Source organism: Gloeophyllum trabeum, assembly GCF_000344685.1.
Source record: "Gloeophyllum trabeum ATCC 11539 unplaced genomic scaffold GLOTRscaffold_00007, whole genome shotgun sequence".
NCBI classification, from domain to species: domain Eukaryota; kingdom Fungi; phylum Basidiomycota; class Agaricomycetes; order Gloeophyllales; family Gloeophyllaceae; genus Gloeophyllum; species Gloeophyllum trabeum.
The window spans coordinates 931,506-947,475 of NW_006920416.1; the positions used below are offsets into that span (position 1 = coordinate 931,506).

The window sequence follows — 15,970 nt, forward strand, 5'->3', positions numbered from 1 at the left end:
TCATCTTCAGGAAGCTGCCAGGCTGGTGTCACGAAGCTCGGGGTGGCCTTCCAGAGTGACGCTCTGTACTCTTGTCAGGGAAGAGAGCCATGCCTTCAGGTATTCCTAGAAGCAAAGACTGAGTAGGTACGAAATCGTCACTGATGTTTGTACTTACCGGTACATTATGCATTAGGTGGGGACTGTGCCGTACATCTAAGATCAGGTGTTCAACCCCGTGCAGGCTTCCGATAGAGACGGCCGGTGCGCTGGAAGGAAACGGGCAAGCCGGGATTCCCAGTACCAATCTGAGGCGTGTCAGAGAGCGACCGCCTATGACACGCAAGCAGATATTCCAGTCCTCAAGCCACTGAGCCCATTGATGCTGTGCCGGTAGAACACTCCCATAATCAGGCGCAAGTGTAATCGCAGATAGCTCGTCCCAGTTTTGATTCTCCGACAGTAAGGTTGAGACTGTCTGAGGCGGGCACCACAGCTCCTGGATCGGGAAATACACGTTCGCGCGAATCGTGGGACAAAGCAGTCCAGGCCGTAGGACTCTGGGGTCGTAAGAGAGTCTTATAACTCTGATCTCGGGATGCATGACTAGGACGTGACACAGGGTTTTGTATTCCATGCCAGGGATCGACGCCTTGAATTCTTTGAGCTGAGGTATCTTGAGTTTTCTGAAAAAACTCTCCCATATTGAGGGGGCGACAGGACCCGAAACTCGAATCTCCAGGGATTGTATTTTATTTTTGCCAAAGTTCAGAGACGTAGCCAGAGCATCTAGCTGATTCTTGAGAGTGGATGTGTCAGAGAAGTCCGTGAAGGGAGCGCGGTCCGTATGGAATCTTATCGTGAGGTCCTTGATACGCCCTACATTCATGATGAAGCCCGCGACGAGAGGCAAGTACCTTATCACGAGCGGGGTCACAGTGAAAGACAGCCTGTCTAAGTGGCTCTGCTTATAAGCAAGCTCGTGGCCCTCAGTGAGCATGGGCAGTCGGCGTTCATCAACATCCAGAGATACCATAGTGGGGAAGGGAGAGAGTTGTATGTCGCTAGAGGTCATGTTGTTGAGAGACATTCATGGCAAGGACATGTCCGCACTTACCTATTTGTGCTTGGCTACAGAAAGAGTAATTCCGGAGACGAGGCGGGTAAGGGTCGGTAGTATCAGGAGGTGATGGGCAGAAGTCAGCAGAGGTGATGAGGTGCTGGACCTCCGGCACATCTGAGCGCGTCTTATATACGCTGGTCGTTGGCCACGACCACGGCGCACTTGTCGTACCATGTCAAAGAGAATACGTCAAGCGTAGGAGTTGTGCTAGTACAACTTACCGCGGTACCTCAAGCGCCAGGGCCATGAAATGGCAGCTGCCATGTTGTGGTACGTTGCTCATGCAGGAGGAAACCTGGCCCGAAAGAACTGGAAGTCAGCTGGTCGAGTGCAATGAGTTACGTCTTGCGCTTGGATAGGTCAAAGAGCAAGATGGTCGTCAGGAACGTCTAGCTTAGACCGCCGTTGATCCGAGTTGCGCGTCGTTCCGTCCGCAGGCTAGGGAAGAGCTTCTGTTCACTGCAGAAGACAAAGACTGCTTGATGTCTCAAAACCGCAGTTTGATTACCGAAATCAGAGGCGGATACCAGGATGTAAGTCAGTGGTCCATTAGCCACCGCCTTTAGACAGCGGCTAGCAAGTGCACCCTTTGGCCCTGCCCTTGCCGCGACCGGCACGCGGCACAGCACCATGCTAACAGCAAAGGGATCTCGTGAATGATCTTGCCACTCAACTTGGCAGCGCGCAGTTTCTTTTGCGGGGAATCAACGGTCAGTGAGCCGGAAGCCTGCTTCTGACCAGAACCCTCCACGCAAAGGGGTCTGAACCGCTTCATCGGGCTGAGTGACATTTTCAAGTCTAGCATGACTTTTCTTTGAAGGTGAGAAATGAATACAAAAGAGAAATATATTGAGGTCTGAAATGTCTCACCTGCACAATACGAGGAATATTTGCCCTGTAAAATCAGTACTTGCCTCGCTTTTGTTCGGTGGCAAAACGAACCTACTGTGACGTGACATCCCTCGGTATGACTATCACATCACACCCGGGCGCCTATTTTGCAGTAAACCCGGCGGCGTCATGGTATGTCAGTTAATCTGACAATGGCCGAGCACATTCGTAACTCAGTATAACATCTAGTCATCTGCTGCGTACCGGGACTGAATTAAAGGAAGACATACGGCAGTCATTTCGAGGTCGTATATGTTGGCGGCGATGGCGTGCGCGCGCCCCTTGAGCTCGAGACCTTGCTTGTCGTCCTTGCTATATGCTCTTAGGCGACCAAGACACTGCTTGCACACCAGTGCTAAATGTCTCTCGACACCGAAGACCGACTCTGGCAATGTTGCGTCTAGTAGCCCGCCCGTACCAGTCTATCAGGGCCCACTCTCCAGCACGTTTCGCCGACTCAAGATCTTCTCCTTATCCACCCTCGCCCTGTCCACTGTCATATCCCCCTTCATGTTCATCATCGAGTCTTCTCTTCCCGGAAGCGCAAGGGCTGCATTGGCGGGTACTGCGTTGGGCACCAGTGCACTGAGCACGGCCTTGGTTGGGTGGGTGGGCAAGCCCTACGTCACACAGCTGAAGCCGCTGCATCAGGTGCTTGACCCCGCGAAGGAGGTGACCGCGGTCGAGATGGTCACGTACACCTTTGCGCTACGCAAGCGGGTGACGAAGGTGTACGACACGTCGTTCCTGATCCCGGCGGAGCGCCCATTTGCGAGCTGGCGGCTCGCGAAGACGATGTTGTTCACCAACGAGGAGCTGGAGAATAAGATTCCGGAGGACGGGAAGGAGGAGACAGTTGCAGAGACCTCGGGCGAGGATGGGAAGGTGCTCGGTCGGTGGATTGTCAAGTGGGCTGTCCATCCGGAGCATGGGTCTGTCGTCGGGGATTGTCGTGCGGTTGGCAAGGTCGTACAGTGCGTGCAAACACTCTTCACCTCTCTTCTCCGCTGCAAAGAGTGATTCGTACAGGGTGTTTAATGTTCATGAAGATCTACTTGAATATCCTATTCGATAACATGAGACAACTTGGTACGTTCATTACAGTCTAAACATTTCACGGCTAAGTCTTTTCAACAGTGTCTGATGCGGATTCGTCCGATTCTTTTGATATTTATTCTTACCTTGATAGATCGAAACTATCCCAGTCAGTCTTCGCACGACGCCCGTATCCGTACACCGAAGCATCATCTATATCCTGCCTGACAAGGTAGCACGACAGATTCTTTACCCACTTGTTCTCCCCCGCTGTTTCCTTCACGTGCATGTGCGTGCGGCATTTCTGGTCTTCACCGGAGAGATGGCAAAAGTTTCTTTCAGCAAGCCAGGATCTTTCTGCCCTGGAGATGGTCGTCATGTTTGGCCCGTACAGTGCAATGCGATATCAACGGATATATTTCCAACTCCAACTACCTGAATGGTCTGACTCCCTCTACGCGCGCAGGTATCCCTTTCCATCCGATAACTCAATGTATATCCTCGTTAGACAGATGAAGGTTCTATCGGCGCCACTCAGCCAAGAACGAGGTGCGCTGCAGCAAAACACATGATGGATGTTGGGCCACTCCCCTGCCTGCCGCCTAGAGCCCCAAAAAAAAGAAGTCTAGCCTGCTCACGCTTTGAGTCTCCACTCATCCACCAGGCCGCGATAGTCTTGCACGGTGTAAGGTTGGAAACACTCCGCCACCCAATGACTCTTCTTGTGATGCTCCAAGCCCAGATCTCTGAGTAGCATATCGATGTACGGAATGGCGTCGAATATAAAATCGGGGTGGTCCTTCCCATATCCAGCCGGGTACCTCCACTTTCCGAACTGACTATGCAGCACCGTCTGCCACAGGATACTTTCTTCGGCAAAGCGCCACTGGACCTCTGATTCATTTGATGATTGATTTCCAGGAGACAGACTTCCGTCCAGATACGCCGTCAACCAAAGTGCCTGGGCCTGCGCTATCAGCGAAGTGCTGAGCGAAAGTACGAAGCCACTGAACGCTATGGATCTCTCTTGGAAGAACGCAGGTGGTACCATCCCCCGATATAATCGGTATGGTTCGAGTGGTTTATCGTAGGTCGAGGAATCTAGAGGACGATAAATAGGGTTGATCACAGGTTGGCGCCCGAGGCGCGGGAAGCGGGAGAGGATGTGTTCGTCTGCTTCATGGATAAGACGTGCGTGAGTCCCATCTGACTCGTGCGGAAGTCCTAGCTCTCGACTTATCCCCTCCGGTAGAAACTTGATTATGGGTCGCCTCTGCCACCCGGTCGAACAAATCAGTGCATCTGTACGTATGCTTTCGCCGGACGAAAGGTGCACAGTCCTCGAGGATAGACGCGTTATATCTTCGACATGGATTTTGACAGTTCCGTTCCGTATGTAGTCAAAGAAATCTGTGGGGTAGTTGAGAATACTGTATGAGTTTCCGACCCAAAATGCGCTAGTCCTCGGTTTCAACTTTTCCAGGTCCGGATCTTTGTCGTACCCGTTGAGAGAGCACACGTCGGCATCGATCAGACCCCAAAACTTGTCGACGAACCACCTCCCAATCCGAGTGTTATGCAACAGCCGGCGGACAAATCCAAACCCATCCGAGTCGCCCCAGATGCAGGGGCTGAACCAGGTGAGACATCGCGTTGTGGCCAGCTTTTCCAGCCATAGCTTGAACGGAGTCACATATGGCGGGGACATCCAGCATGGCCCGTGACCTGATTTACGGATTACCCAGTCGACGCGGACACCAGCGGACGCAAACGCGTACACGGCGTCCCAGGCGTATTTCGTACCGCCTAAGACCACGACATTGGTGGAGGCCTTGATGAGATCTTCCTCGCGTTCTGAAAGGTCTTTGCAATGAAGCAAAGGCGGGTCGAATTCACTCGCACCAGGGAAGTCGGGTAGGAACGGTTGTGAGGTCAAACCGACAGCTAAAATCAGCTTGCGTGCCAATATACACTCGGTTTCATGATCATTGTCACCTTGGTGGAGGGTTAGGGTCCAGCCGGCGTCAGGTCGACGCTCCACGCTCGTGACTTTTGAACGAAACTGGATCTGCCTGTAAATATCATGTTTCTCTGCGTACTGTCGGAGATAATTGTGGACCACTTCGCCAGGTATATGGTTTCCTGATTTGACTCCAAAGGTCTCGTCCATCGGAAAGTCACTGTATTCGAAGGTACCCAGCATGTTATTCGTGAGAAGACCTGGATATAGGCGCTCTTGCGCCCACACGCCGCCCAAGGTAGCGTGGGCATCCAAGATCATCAACTTGGTAGACGGATGACAATCAAGGTATGTCTTTGCCATGACAAGTCCAGACCACCCTGTAAAGATCGTCCGTGAGCGCGGCAATCCGTATGTTCAGAAGTATTCATTCATCAAGTTCTCACCAGCCCCTACGATGACCAAATCTGCCTCCCGCATGTTCTCCGTTAAAATCGTGTCCGGCTGTACAAGAAACTCTCTGTCGAACGAGTACAGATAGCTGAAAAGCCGACGCTGTCCAGAATAGCAGGGGAAGTGTCTTATAAGGTCGACTCAGATGTATGTAGATTATAGTGAGGCATGGAAACGCTTCCATGTAGCGTGCCAGCATGGATGCCAAGAAAGAGCCGTGACGCCGTTACTGCCGAACCTCCAAGTCCGTGACCACCAGGAAGAGAAAGTAGCTGGATGATTCGTAGGATCATATGACTCGGTCGTCGGATAGATCTATGCAAGCGCAGAGTTTGGGCGACCTTTACGTATGTGCATGTCTGAGGTTCTACGGGTTCTACGCTGATCAGGGATCCAGATGCAACAGCACGACAGCTTTCGGGCTCCCGTCGAGCGAGACATATTTACCAGCTGCAGGAGTATGCGGTCGACAAATCTCCGGTCTACTTGATACTGTCAATGGGTACGTGTAGACCATCGAGAGTAAAAGCCAAGCGATGGGATACGTTGTCATCTTGAGTGGCATCAGCATTGGAACTTCCCATTACATATCCGGAGGGACATGGGGCGGGAAGTGATCAGGGCCAAACGAACCTGCTTGAGAGCATAGAAGAAAATGTACATGTGCTTGATAGCACGCTGTGCAAATGTACCCCATTTGCATAGTTGGCCGAGGGCACTGACCATCCATCAAAAATGGCAGTGACCGAACTCGAGAGTAGCTCCTCGACGAAGTCCTGCGACAGCCCTGGTACAGTCAAGAACAAGGTGGGACACAGCCTCGGGGGCCCCAGACGGTATCCACTATACCGAAGATGGCGGGTGGCTGCTGTTACCTTACTACTCTGAACACGTGGACGACTCATGAGTTGGCTTTACAAAGGCATTCGAGTGGACGAGTACACTTGTACAAGGGTAAAGTTCCAAAGCACTCCGTCAAGGCGAAGATGTCCGGGCACTTGGCGTAGGATGGTTATTAATGTCTTGGGTTGTAGTTAGACATCGTCAGCATATCTTCCATGAATGTGAAAGAGCGGGCAGCACCTCACAGTACCCGAACCATGTTCTACGCTGGACACGCCTGTGGGTTCCACCCTCAATACTTGGGACCACAGTTTACGGGACAGCCTAGCCAACTAGCTCTGCGATGTTTAGGTTGAGCCTGTCCACCGTGCACTCACCAGGCTACTGAGGTGCTAACGTCGAGTATCATGAATCAGTCGTGTGCTCTTGCAGTTTCAAACGCCCTACCGGTCGCACCTTGCGTATTACAAGAGCATAGGATGGGTGCTGGGTGGTAAATCCCGGGGCCTCTCCCGTGGTCCCAGTCTCGGGTGCAAGCTCAAAATAGAGCATCGGCGCAAGTCGGTGACGGTCGAAACACGAACCGTCGAACAGCGATATAGCTCGCCGACCTTACGGTATAACCGAATCCGACATACGCCGCTCTGCCTTTCGCAGATGGCCAAAGATGCTAACTGGAGACGCCGGTGGGACAAAGTCTCCTTGACTTTCGAGCGGTCCCGATACCACCCGCGCAGTTTCCTACATGGGTCAGGCAGCACAGGAGAATGGTCACCATGCACATGCGAGTTACGCAAATATAGAACCTTGTAATGCAGACCATGATACATTCCCAGAATCCTAGAATACATGTCAGTTGATGATTAATCGGCCATCCCAGAACATTACGACGATGAAATTTCGCGACCCTTCCGATCGCACTGATAGGAATCGATTCGATACTAGGGAAACTTCGTGAATATTCATAGTAGAGGGAGGACGGGCGTCCTAAATATTGCGGCTGCAATGAATACTCGAGGAGATGACGCTTCGCACACAGGAAAGGCCTGCAGCAGGCACGCCGGGCAAGGCCGGACACAGGCTGAAAGGGATGCCGGCCGGGCTGCTTAGTCAGTCGGTCAGGCCGGTAGAGGCCGGCGCTATTTATGGATTACAAGATCTGATTTGCCGATGGATCCGTGTATGTCACTGCCCGATCAGGCTACGTCAGCTGGTACGCACTTTGGACGGTGGCTGAACCTCTCGATTGCACTGGTGACAACATTAATATTAGCACAGACGCGCCGCCAGTTATCGACTTATAAAAGGCTCCCCATCGTTCCGATGCTTCTCAGAATAATCCCTCGTTTTTCTTTCTTGTCGCGTACTTTTCTTCTTTCTCCTCGACCGCCATGTTGCGCTCCGCTATCCGTCCACTCGCCGCTGTTAGCAGGAAACCTGCGTCGTCGATGTTCTCGACGACGCCGAAGCGGGACATGAAGGTTTGGAATGGAACACGCGGATAACGTACGGAGATTGAGCGTATCGCCATAGATTTTGGCTATTTTGTACGACGGTGGTAAGGCTGCGGAGCAGGAGCCTCGTCTACTTGGAACCACAGAGAACAAGGTGAGAACGACGCGTACACCCACGCTGATGTAGCTATCTAACACGATCCACTTTAGCTTGGTTTAAGCGAATGGCTCAAGTCCCAAGGACACGAGTATATCGTTTCCAGCGATAAGGAGGGCCCCAACAGCGTGTTCCAGAAGGAACTCAAGGATGTACGTGTGGATGCTTCATTTGGCGGGACTTGAAGTGACATACCGACTACGACGGTAGGCTGAGGTCCTCATCACAACGCCCTTCCACCCGGGCTACTTGACAAAGGACCTAATGGATAAAGCAAGTCATCGTTAGTGATAGTGCTCTTCCTAACACTCACGGGCGAATATTGCAGGCAAAGAACCTCAAGCTTTGTGTGACCGCCGGTGTTGGTTCCGATCACATTGACCTCAACGCTGCCGTGGATAACAAAGTTCAAGTGCTCGAGGTGAGTTCTAGGTTATCAATGGTCAGAGAGTGCATGCGCTCATGTTTGTATAAAGGTTACCGGATCGAACGTGACCTCTGTCGCGGAACACGTCGTCATGTCTATCCTTCTGCTCGTGCGGAACTTTGTGCCTGCCCATGAGGTACGATGGTCTTGACTGTCAGGGTCAACAGAAGTGCTGATATGTGCTCCCGAAGATGATCGAGCGGGGCGACTGGCAAGTTTCCGAGGTTGCGCGGAATGCTTTCGATCTGGAGGGCAAGGTCGTCGGTACGATTGGTGCTGGCCGTATCGGATACCGTGTGTTGCAGCGCCTGGTGCCCTTTGGCGTGAAGGAGCTGCTGTACTACGACTACAACCCCCTTCCCGAGCGTATGTCTTCGTTTTCTTCATTCGCGAATGTGCTCATGTATATTGCGTAGATGCTGCCAAGGAGGTGGGCGCCCGTCGTGTAGAGGACCTCAAGGACTTTGTGTCGCAGGTGCGCAACAGAAACCTGAGCATCTTTGGACGTATCACTGACGACATCCTGGCATAGTGCGATGTTGTGACCGTCAACACTCCCCTGCACGAAGGCACGCGCGGCCTGATCAACGCGGACCTGCTGAAGCACTTCAAGAAGGGCGCATGGCTCGTGAACACGGCGCGCGGCGCGATCTGCGACAAGGACGCCGTCGCGCAGGCGGTGAAGAGCGGGCACCTGAACGGGTACGCGGGCGACGTGTGGAACGTGCAGCCGGCGCCGAAGGACCACATCTGGCGGACAATGAAGAACCCGCTCGGCGGCGGGAACGGGATGGTGCCGCACTACTCGGGCACGACGCTGGACGCACAGGCGCGGTACGCGAACGGGGTGCGGAGTATTCTCGAGAATTACTTTGCTGGGAAGCCCCAGGACCCGGCGAACATCATAGTTGGGATTGGCAAGTATGAGAGCAAGGCTTGTGAGTATCCAGTCACTATTTTCAAGTGGTGCGCAGGGCGCTGATCATCATTTCTGCGCAGACGGTCAGCGGGAGGATAAGCAGAAGACGTCGCACGGCTTCAGCAAGTCATGAATGTCTATGCTAGAGATAGAGAGGTGTAATACAGTGTAAGATGGACATACGAGAACATAGTTGACATTGTTGTATTCTACTTCAATGCGAGCAGTCACGACCTGTCCTTGTAAGCCATGGGGCCGGTTGTCCAAGTCCGCTGCCACACGCCACTTTCGTGACCGGCTTTACGCGTCGCGTTCCGAACTTGTGAGATCGTCGCGTCGCGGGCTCGCGTTACGTTATGGGCGTCGCGTCAGTCGCCGTCGACGACTCAGCGCGAGTCGCACTCCGCGTCTAAAAGTAAAGCTATGATGTCTTGGCTCGTTTCAACACCATCACGACCTTGCCGATGACCACATTATTATTCTGCTAGTCTTTCCTTCGTAATATTCTACTCTGCCTGCGCTATGCCTATGAACGCGCTGACTGGCAAGGCCGGGCTCAAGCTGGGACCGCTTGTCCTCGAGACACTTGTGAAGCACTACTTCGAGGGACTCGCGAAGGATAAGGAGGGGTCGGCCGTCGTGAACTTGAGGAAGGATGAACTGTTGTACGATCAGGCGTTTAACATTGTAAAGGTGCGGCATAGTTGGAGATCAAGGGCTTGGTGCGCGTCTGATGAGAGTGGTAGGACTTTCTTGATGCAGCATCCAAGTGAGTGGGAAAGGAGGCTGGACGGGGCATTCGCTGACACGGCCCAGGCACACTGTAGAAGAACTCCAAAGCTTCTCGAACACCCGTACGCCGTCGCCTCCATGGGTGCGAGTGGTCAGATTGCTCGTGCCCATGTCCTGCTGCGAAGAGGCAGCGACGCAGCTTATCAAAGCCTTGGGCGGAGAGGAGGTCGCGAAGCGCGTCGTTGGCGGTACGAAATGGTGGCAGGTGCGGGGCGTGAAAGGGTGCGCACGAGCTGCACTGTTTGAACGAATAGCGCTCATGAGCATGATACTCGTGCAGCGTGAATTGCGAATGGATCGTGGCAAAGAAGGATTGGCAGGAGGCCAAGAAGCGATATAAGGCGCGGGAGAAGGTTCGGCAGGAGAAATCTAATGGGAGCCCGAAGGAGAACGGAAATGAGGTACCTCCGGAGGGTGTGGACGATCCTGAAGATGACAACGCTTATGATGCGGAGATGGACGCAATGCGTTGTATCCTTTGGTTTCATGGAGGTTCGTCCATATGTTCCGAGCATCCTCAAATGTTTTGATTGATATGTCCTGTGCCGACAGGCGGGTACTACTTTGGCAGTGTGGACCAAGAAAGGTATGAAGCCTTGCGCACGCAAGGTTGCTGAGCTTATGCTCCAGTATAGGTACAGTATACAGCGCTACGCTCGGAAGATCAACGGGCGTGTCTTCGGTACGTTGTATCGTCGCGGTTGCACGATTTGTCTGATTTAATCTGTACAGCCGTGAATTACCGTCTGGCCCCGCAGTACCCTTTTCCTTGCGCATTGCAAGATGCCCTGGCAGCGTGTAAGTAGTCATCCAGTGGACGACTCTTGCCAAGCCATACTTACGCGATGTAGACCTTTACTTGATCCAGCCACCGGAAGGCGCAGCCCATTTACCCGTATTACCCGCGCACATCGTTGTGGGAGGTGACTCTGCTGGTGGGGGTTTGACCCTTGCTCTGCTCCAAGTAATCCGCGATTCTGGGCTTCCAATGCCTGCTGGAGGCGTGCTTGTCTCACCGTGGTGCGATATGACACACTCGTTCCCTAGTATCCACACAAACACAGATACGGTATGTAGCTTCTCCCACAATATCTCACCATGAATGTGCTGAAAGGATCTTCCTTGGTAGGACGTGATGCCGAAATACGGATTATCCTTTCACAAGCCCAGCACGCTATGGCCACCCCCGCCCGAAGACGTCACAAATCGCGTACATGAAACTCTCCGTTCGCGAATTCGTTCCGTCGTCCGACTCGACACCAATGGGAATGTTCGGGGTAATCACAGCGGGGACGTCGCTGACCCGAATCGCATGCAGACCAGCTCGCAAATGTCCCATGCGACCGGTTCTGGTGCAACGCAAGCGTCCCAAAAGCCGTCTACTTACAACGTGCAAGATAGCTCTGGCAAGCCTGTCAACGTCGGCTCGACAACTTCATTGCCGGCCCCCGGTGCAGCAGAGGGCCAGACCATCAGAATTAAGACTGAATCAGGGGAGACCCTTACCATCGAACATCAAGTGCATTTGTACACCACAAATAATCTATTACCACACCCATTGGTTAGGTGAGTAAAGTGGTCATTAGACGTGTAGAGCACCTTATCAAACCCTGCTATAGTCCAATATTAGGCTATCTCGGCGGTCTTCCGCCTCTATTCATTGTAGCAAGTGACAAAGAAGTCTTGCGAGACGAAATAATATATGCGTAAGTACATTCATCCTCTGCCTTTACACCTGATTCACGGTCCTGTAAGTGCGCACAAGGCGGCCAAGCCAGATAAATACCCTGTCAAGGAAGAGACTAGACGTCTATACCCTGCCTTGGAGGACATCGAAAGCTGCTACGGTCCTACTAACGTACATTTGCAAGTCTATGATGGTAGAGCACCAGATTCCTGTCAGGCTTCGCGACTCTGACCAGCCCTCTAGATGCCGCTCATGTCCTTCCTACGTTGTTCGCATTCACGACCCCCGCGAAGTACTGCTACCGAGCGATTGCGACGTTCTGCAAGTATGCCACTGGCATCCTGGCAGATATGCCTGGATCTCCCGAGCCCGTCACCCCAATGACCTTCGCATCTCAGCAAGACTCGCCGCCGTTGATGGAGGCTGCAGAGTCGGGCGAATCCTACAAGCTGACCAGGACCACCTCTCCCCAGCCGATACCTAACAGCCCTCGACCTCGGATTCACCGTCCCCATACCTCGCATGGGTCGCTATCAGTCAAGATTGCTCGCGCAACCAGCGTGATGCGAAAGAGACCTACGCTCGGGGCGCAGCATATTAACGAAGATGGGAGCCTGGTGGATGTCCCCAAGTCCGCACCGCCCGATGACAGAAAGCATAACGGATCCGCTGATGTTGCAGGCCCGCGCTTCTGGGACAGGACAGCGTCGGATCGCAGTATGAGGACCGCCAACGTCAGGACCGCAGGTGATCCGTCAGTATATCTGGATTCTACTGTAAGCTGTCTGATACTCCCTCGCAAGTACGTATCCATGACTTCAACTCATTTAGCTCTCGTGGGAGAACAATATGATTCGCGAGCGTGTCTCAACGCAAGGTGTGATCCGACCTCTAGAGCCGGAGCAAGACCTTCCGGCATTACAGGTACCCCTTGAAGTCATTGGTAACATCAACGAGCTCGCTGCTCGCAGGTACCTTGACGGCTGGCGCTATTTCGACGAGAAGTTCGGTCATACGAAGAAGACTATTGCCAAGCACCGGCGGCGCAACCTTGAACGGGCGAAGAAAGATACTCTCAGGAATCTCACACAAATCCAGATGTACTTCGGCCAAGAGGAGGAGGACCTAGAGGTCAATGGGAAGTCCGGGAGATCACCGAGTAAACACAAGAGCAAGAGTGTAGAGAGGAAGGGTATCAAAGAAGGTCTCATGGCTGCATCCGGGAGCTGGAGCTGGGCGTGGGCTCTGGACGGAGACGAGCATCCGCCGCCAAGTAGTATTGTGTCGAGGAGGGACACGGAGGAGGCAAGACAGTTAGCCAAGATTGCAGATCAGAGCGTGCTGCCCGAGGAGAGGTCGATGAGCGGGAACAATCTGTGGACAGTCATTGTCAACTTCCTAACTGTCACGCCGGATAGAGACACAGGGAAGGGCAAGGAGAAGGCTGAAGATGAGGGTGAAGAGAGGGGACGGTCCAGGTCCAGGTCTGCGTGGTCGAAGTTCCGAATCGCTTGGAGTGTCGGGCATAGACCGTCAGGGTCTGGCTAGTCGTTCTCTCTATCACCTTGAATGACTTTGCGAGACTTGATGACTGTCCTCCCAGAATTATGGGTCCGCTGTCCTGGAGCACTCCGTTTTTCTCTCGTCTCCCAAACAGTGTTGTAGTGTTATATCTGCTACTGGAGCTTCCCTTTCACAGCGAAAATACCCACCGGTTGGTCGATAACGCCATACGTACACATACAGGCGGACACATTCCCGTGGAACCCATATACAAGTTACGCCAATCCATGCGATGCAGCAAAAAATACAAGAAGAACAAGAAAACCCTGTTATTCGGCCATCTACAAGCTGCGTGTCTTGCTCTTCTCACCGTCAACCGTACCTACGAAGGAGCACTGGAAGTGAGGGGCCTCCGGGCACGGGCTCCTGGACAACGGCTCAACAAACTCACAACAGTCATGCTTGGTTTCTCCTCACCATCTGATATTGGACCCCGATGTACCTCAGAAATTCATTCATGTTGGTGTCTCTTGCATGGGGCGCCGTGGCCACGGGGAGCCCGTATTCTACGCACAAGTTCTGGATGGCTGCATCTGAATGGAGGTATGTCTGCTAAACAAGGTAAAGGCTATGAGTGTGGAGGACGCACCATCCAGCGCGAAGAGAGCAGACAGGCTCTTCGGGAAGCTCGGGCAGGCCTGATCCTCGTTCGGCTTGAATAGGGGGGTCAGTGCGGCGCGCGGCTGGTCGAGTCGGAGGAGGCAGTTGGCGCGTCGACTCTCTCTGGTTTACAGGATATGTCAGGGCGTCGAGCTCTAAGCATCCGGTGTCGATACACCTACGCATTGTGCAGTTCCCGTTGAGCAAGTACGATTTGCTCCATGATGTGGTCGAGCTTATTTTGCAATTCCATTGACGTATGCTGTTCCAGACTCTTGCTTACTTCTTCTGCTAATTTCGCTTCTATGATATCGTTCATCTCCCTTTCGACTGCGTCCAAGTGAATATGCTATATTGCTGTCCGACGGAGTTCAGGCCTCACTTTCTTCCTTGAGCTCCTCCGTCACAGAGGCCCTTAGCCCCTCGGGATCTTCCAAGAGCGCTGTGGATCGCTGATTAGTGGCATGCTTGAACGCTGAATGATATGACGATGCAGTACCTTTGATCGCCTCGATGGCCTTCTCGTTTTCTTCGTCTTCCTGCTTGATATCCTTGCGAAACCTATATCAGCGGTTAAGGGATAGTTGTTATGGGTCCAAGTCATGTAGCCACTTCTCCAGTGCTTTCGCCACATTTCCTTCGGTACTTTGGCGTTTCTCGAGATCGTCCTGGTATTTCTATTACGATAACATAGGAACCTCGCTCCTGCGTCCCGCACGACAGATTCGGTAACGCACTTGGATTTTCCCGATCTCGTCCTTGATCTGCTTGACGGATGCTTGCACCCTACTCGCCTCCGGAGGGACGACCGGGGAATAGTCAATTGCTCTCGCGTTGCCGTTGCGCGTGTTAGTAGGAGAATTCATCGTTAGACAGTTCGTTGCAGGGCTTGGGCTCGACACCACAACGAAATGTACAGCGATGCTGCTACAGCAGCTGGTGCGAGCGGATGAAGGGAGGTGGCGGAGATAGGGCAATCGATGAGATTTGGACCTACATATGCATATGCATGCTCCCACAACGTGTACGAGCTGTACTTGGATTCCGGAAGGCCCTTTAGCATATATAGGCGCCGGATATGGTAAATATAGAAGTGTCTGCTACAAATCCAAATACACTTCAGGTCCTCCGCTGCAGGGAAAGAGCAGAACATTTCGAGTCGACATACCCCATGGGCAGCCTCGACCATAACGAGAGCGTTGTCCGCAACCATTTGCACTGCCACATCTGCCACCTCTATACCGTGACACTGCCGTGCACCCGCTGAAACCCGATGCTAGATTCATCGAATGAAAGCAAGCATCTGAACGTCCGAATTTATTGATTTCAATGTTGATTGCTTTACACTTGACCGTCGGCGTACTCAGTAAACAAAGTCTTTCACTGTAAACACCGAGAAACTTGAATGGGCTGATGTGAATTAGTGCCAGTGCCAGTGAGTATGGTTTGATCGCTCTTTCTGTCATCATTCATCTTGATAGAACGATCTCATTCTCTCCACAGACAGAGACAGACAATAAACAACCCATGGCTCCTATCCGGACAAAGTACTGCTAATAGGGCCTACTAGGAGGTGGCGGGCGCATTGCCTCGTAGACTATGCACTGCGCTGGTACGCTTGGACCGTGTGGCTCACAGCCCCTTATGTTCACCGCGCTTGACAGGTGACATGCCTATGGTGCCTCACTACGGTTTTCTCGCAACAACGCTTGACCCTGCAGATTCGAAACACGGTCCATGCACGATTTCACCGATCCAAGATGGATGCGTGTTGATCCAAGCGCATTGTACAGGTGGCTACGCCCCGAGGTCTTTAAGAGCTATGATCTAGGAAGCCTTGGGTGCTGCTCCCTCACCTGCTGCTTGCGAGGCCCTGATCGATATTCTTTTGTATTTCCCCTGGAACGTCGAAATTTCTACCACAGCCGACTCTGAACCGATCGTGTTCTCGGTGAGAGACCATTACCCAAATATTCCATCCTCTGTGTATCCAATCCATCTGAACCTACAGTTCAATACATACTTATGCCATTCTCATCTCCTTCGATCATCAGCGAAATGGCGCTCCCTTCTCTCGACCTCCGCGA

The 15,970-nt window shown here is 52.8% G+C and overlaps 6 protein-coding genes across 6 annotated transcripts; 3 read left to right on the forward strand and 3 right to left on the reverse strand.

Annotated features, from left to right (window-relative positions):
- Nucleotides 1–6: 6 nt before the first annotated feature.
- On the reverse strand, nucleotides 7–1,015 carry GLOTRDRAFT_129488 (uncharacterized protein; the record flags this gene model as incomplete). The annotated part of the gene is made up of 2 exons (XM_007868165.1): nucleotides 7–105; nucleotides 158–1,015. 2 exons carry the CDS (start codon nucleotides 1,013–1,015, stop codon nucleotides 7–9), a joined length of 957 nt encoding a protein of 318 aa, XP_007866356.1.
- A 1,131-nt stretch (nucleotides 1,016–2,146) lies between these two features.
- GLOTRDRAFT_61086 (uncharacterized protein) lies at nucleotides 2,147–4,692 on the forward strand. The gene is made up of 3 exons (XM_007868166.1): nucleotides 2,147–2,967; nucleotides 3,023–3,082; nucleotides 3,131–4,692. Exons 1-2 carry the CDS (start codon nucleotides 2,246–2,248, stop codon nucleotides 3,066–3,068), a joined length of 768 nt encoding a protein of 255 aa, XP_007866357.1. The 5' UTR covers nucleotides 2,147–2,245; the 3' UTR covers nucleotides 3,069–3,082; nucleotides 3,131–4,692.
- GLOTRDRAFT_76502 (FAD/NAD P-binding domain-containing protein) lies at nucleotides 3,663–5,559 on the reverse strand (the record flags this gene model as incomplete). The annotated part of the gene is made up of 2 exons (XM_007868167.1): nucleotides 5,435–5,559; nucleotides 3,663–5,368 (listed from the first exon to the last, which is right to left on the reverse strand). The coding sequence occupies exons 1-2, from the start codon at nucleotides 5,466–5,468 to the stop codon at nucleotides 3,663–3,665; spliced, it is 1,740 nt and encodes a 579-aa protein (XP_007866358.1). The 5' UTR covers nucleotides 5,469–5,559.
- A 1,960-nt stretch (nucleotides 5,560–7,519) lies between these two features.
- GLOTRDRAFT_111160 (NAD-dependent formate dehydrogenase) lies at nucleotides 7,520–9,487 on the forward strand. Its single transcript, XM_007868168.1, has 10 exons — nucleotides 7,520–7,765; nucleotides 7,818–7,892; nucleotides 7,949–8,047; nucleotides 8,106–8,168; nucleotides 8,224–8,316; nucleotides 8,372–8,458; nucleotides 8,514–8,688; nucleotides 8,739–8,797; nucleotides 8,855–9,260; nucleotides 9,322–9,487. Exons 1-10 carry the CDS (start codon nucleotides 7,676–7,678, stop codon nucleotides 9,372–9,374), a joined length of 1,200 nt encoding a protein of 399 aa, XP_007866359.1. The 5' UTR covers nucleotides 7,520–7,675; the 3' UTR covers nucleotides 9,375–9,487.
- A 210-nt stretch (nucleotides 9,488–9,697) lies between these two features.
- GLOTRDRAFT_61094 (lipase/ esterase) lies at nucleotides 9,698–13,172 on the forward strand (the record flags this gene model as incomplete). Its single annotated transcript, XM_007868169.1, has 14 exons — nucleotides 9,698–9,934; nucleotides 9,988–10,010; nucleotides 10,058–10,255; nucleotides 10,314–10,525; nucleotides 10,586–10,619; nucleotides 10,669–10,715; nucleotides 10,766–10,831; nucleotides 10,885–11,102; nucleotides 11,163–11,279; nucleotides 11,352–11,599; nucleotides 11,653–11,739; nucleotides 11,789–11,913; nucleotides 11,964–12,496; nucleotides 12,552–13,172. Coding segments are annotated over exons 1-14 (2,700 nt in total), but the record flags the coding sequence as incomplete, so codon positions are not given.
- GLOTRDRAFT_138830 (uncharacterized protein) lies at nucleotides 12,265–14,843 on the reverse strand. The gene is made up of 9 exons (XM_007868170.1): nucleotides 14,621–14,843; nucleotides 14,496–14,560; nucleotides 14,383–14,444; nucleotides 14,266–14,325; nucleotides 14,066–14,213; nucleotides 13,873–14,006; nucleotides 13,701–13,816; nucleotides 12,552–13,649; nucleotides 12,265–12,496 (listed from the first exon to the last, which is right to left on the reverse strand). Exons 1-8 carry the CDS (start codon nucleotides 14,747–14,749, stop codon nucleotides 13,596–13,598), a joined length of 768 nt encoding a protein of 255 aa, XP_007866361.1. The 5' UTR covers nucleotides 14,750–14,843; the 3' UTR covers nucleotides 12,265–12,496; nucleotides 12,552–13,595.
- Between the last annotated feature and the right edge of the window lie 1,127 nt (nucleotides 14,844–15,970).

Bases quoted from the DNA above. Each gene is read 5' to 3' on its own strand.
- GLOTRDRAFT_111160 (XM_007868168.1), top strand. From the start codon at position 7,676: ATGTTGCGCTCCGCTATCCGTCCACTCGCCGCTGTTAGCAGGAAACCT. The intron at 7,893-7,948 runs GTGAGAACGACG...GATCCACTTTAG, and splicing joins TTGGAACCACAGAGAACAAG to CTTGGTTTAAGCGAATGGCT. The intron at 8,689-8,738 runs GTATGTCTTCGT...TATATTGCGTAG, and splicing joins CTACAACCCCCTTCCCGAGC to ATGCTGCCAAGGAGGTGGGC.
- GLOTRDRAFT_138830 (XM_007868170.1), bottom strand. From the start codon at position 14,749: ATGAATTCTCCTACTAACACGCGCAACGGCAACGCGAGAGCAATTGAC. The intron at 14,214-14,265 runs GTGAGGCCTGAA...ACTTGGACGCAG, and splicing joins GGAGGAGCTCAAGGAAGAAA to TCGAAAGGGAGATGAACGAT. The intron at 13,650-13,700 runs GTGAGGAGAAAC...GCCGTTGTCCAG, and splicing joins TCGGGGTCCAATATCAGATG to GAGCCCGTGCCCGGAGGCCC.
- GLOTRDRAFT_61086 (XM_007868166.1), top strand. From the start codon at position 2,246: ATGTTGGCGGCGATGGCGTGCGCGCGCCCCTTGAGCTCGAGACCTTGC. The intron at 2,968-3,022 runs GTGCGTGCAAAC...TGATTCGTACAG, and splicing joins GCGGTTGGCAAGGTCGTACA to GGTGTTTAATGTTCATGAAG.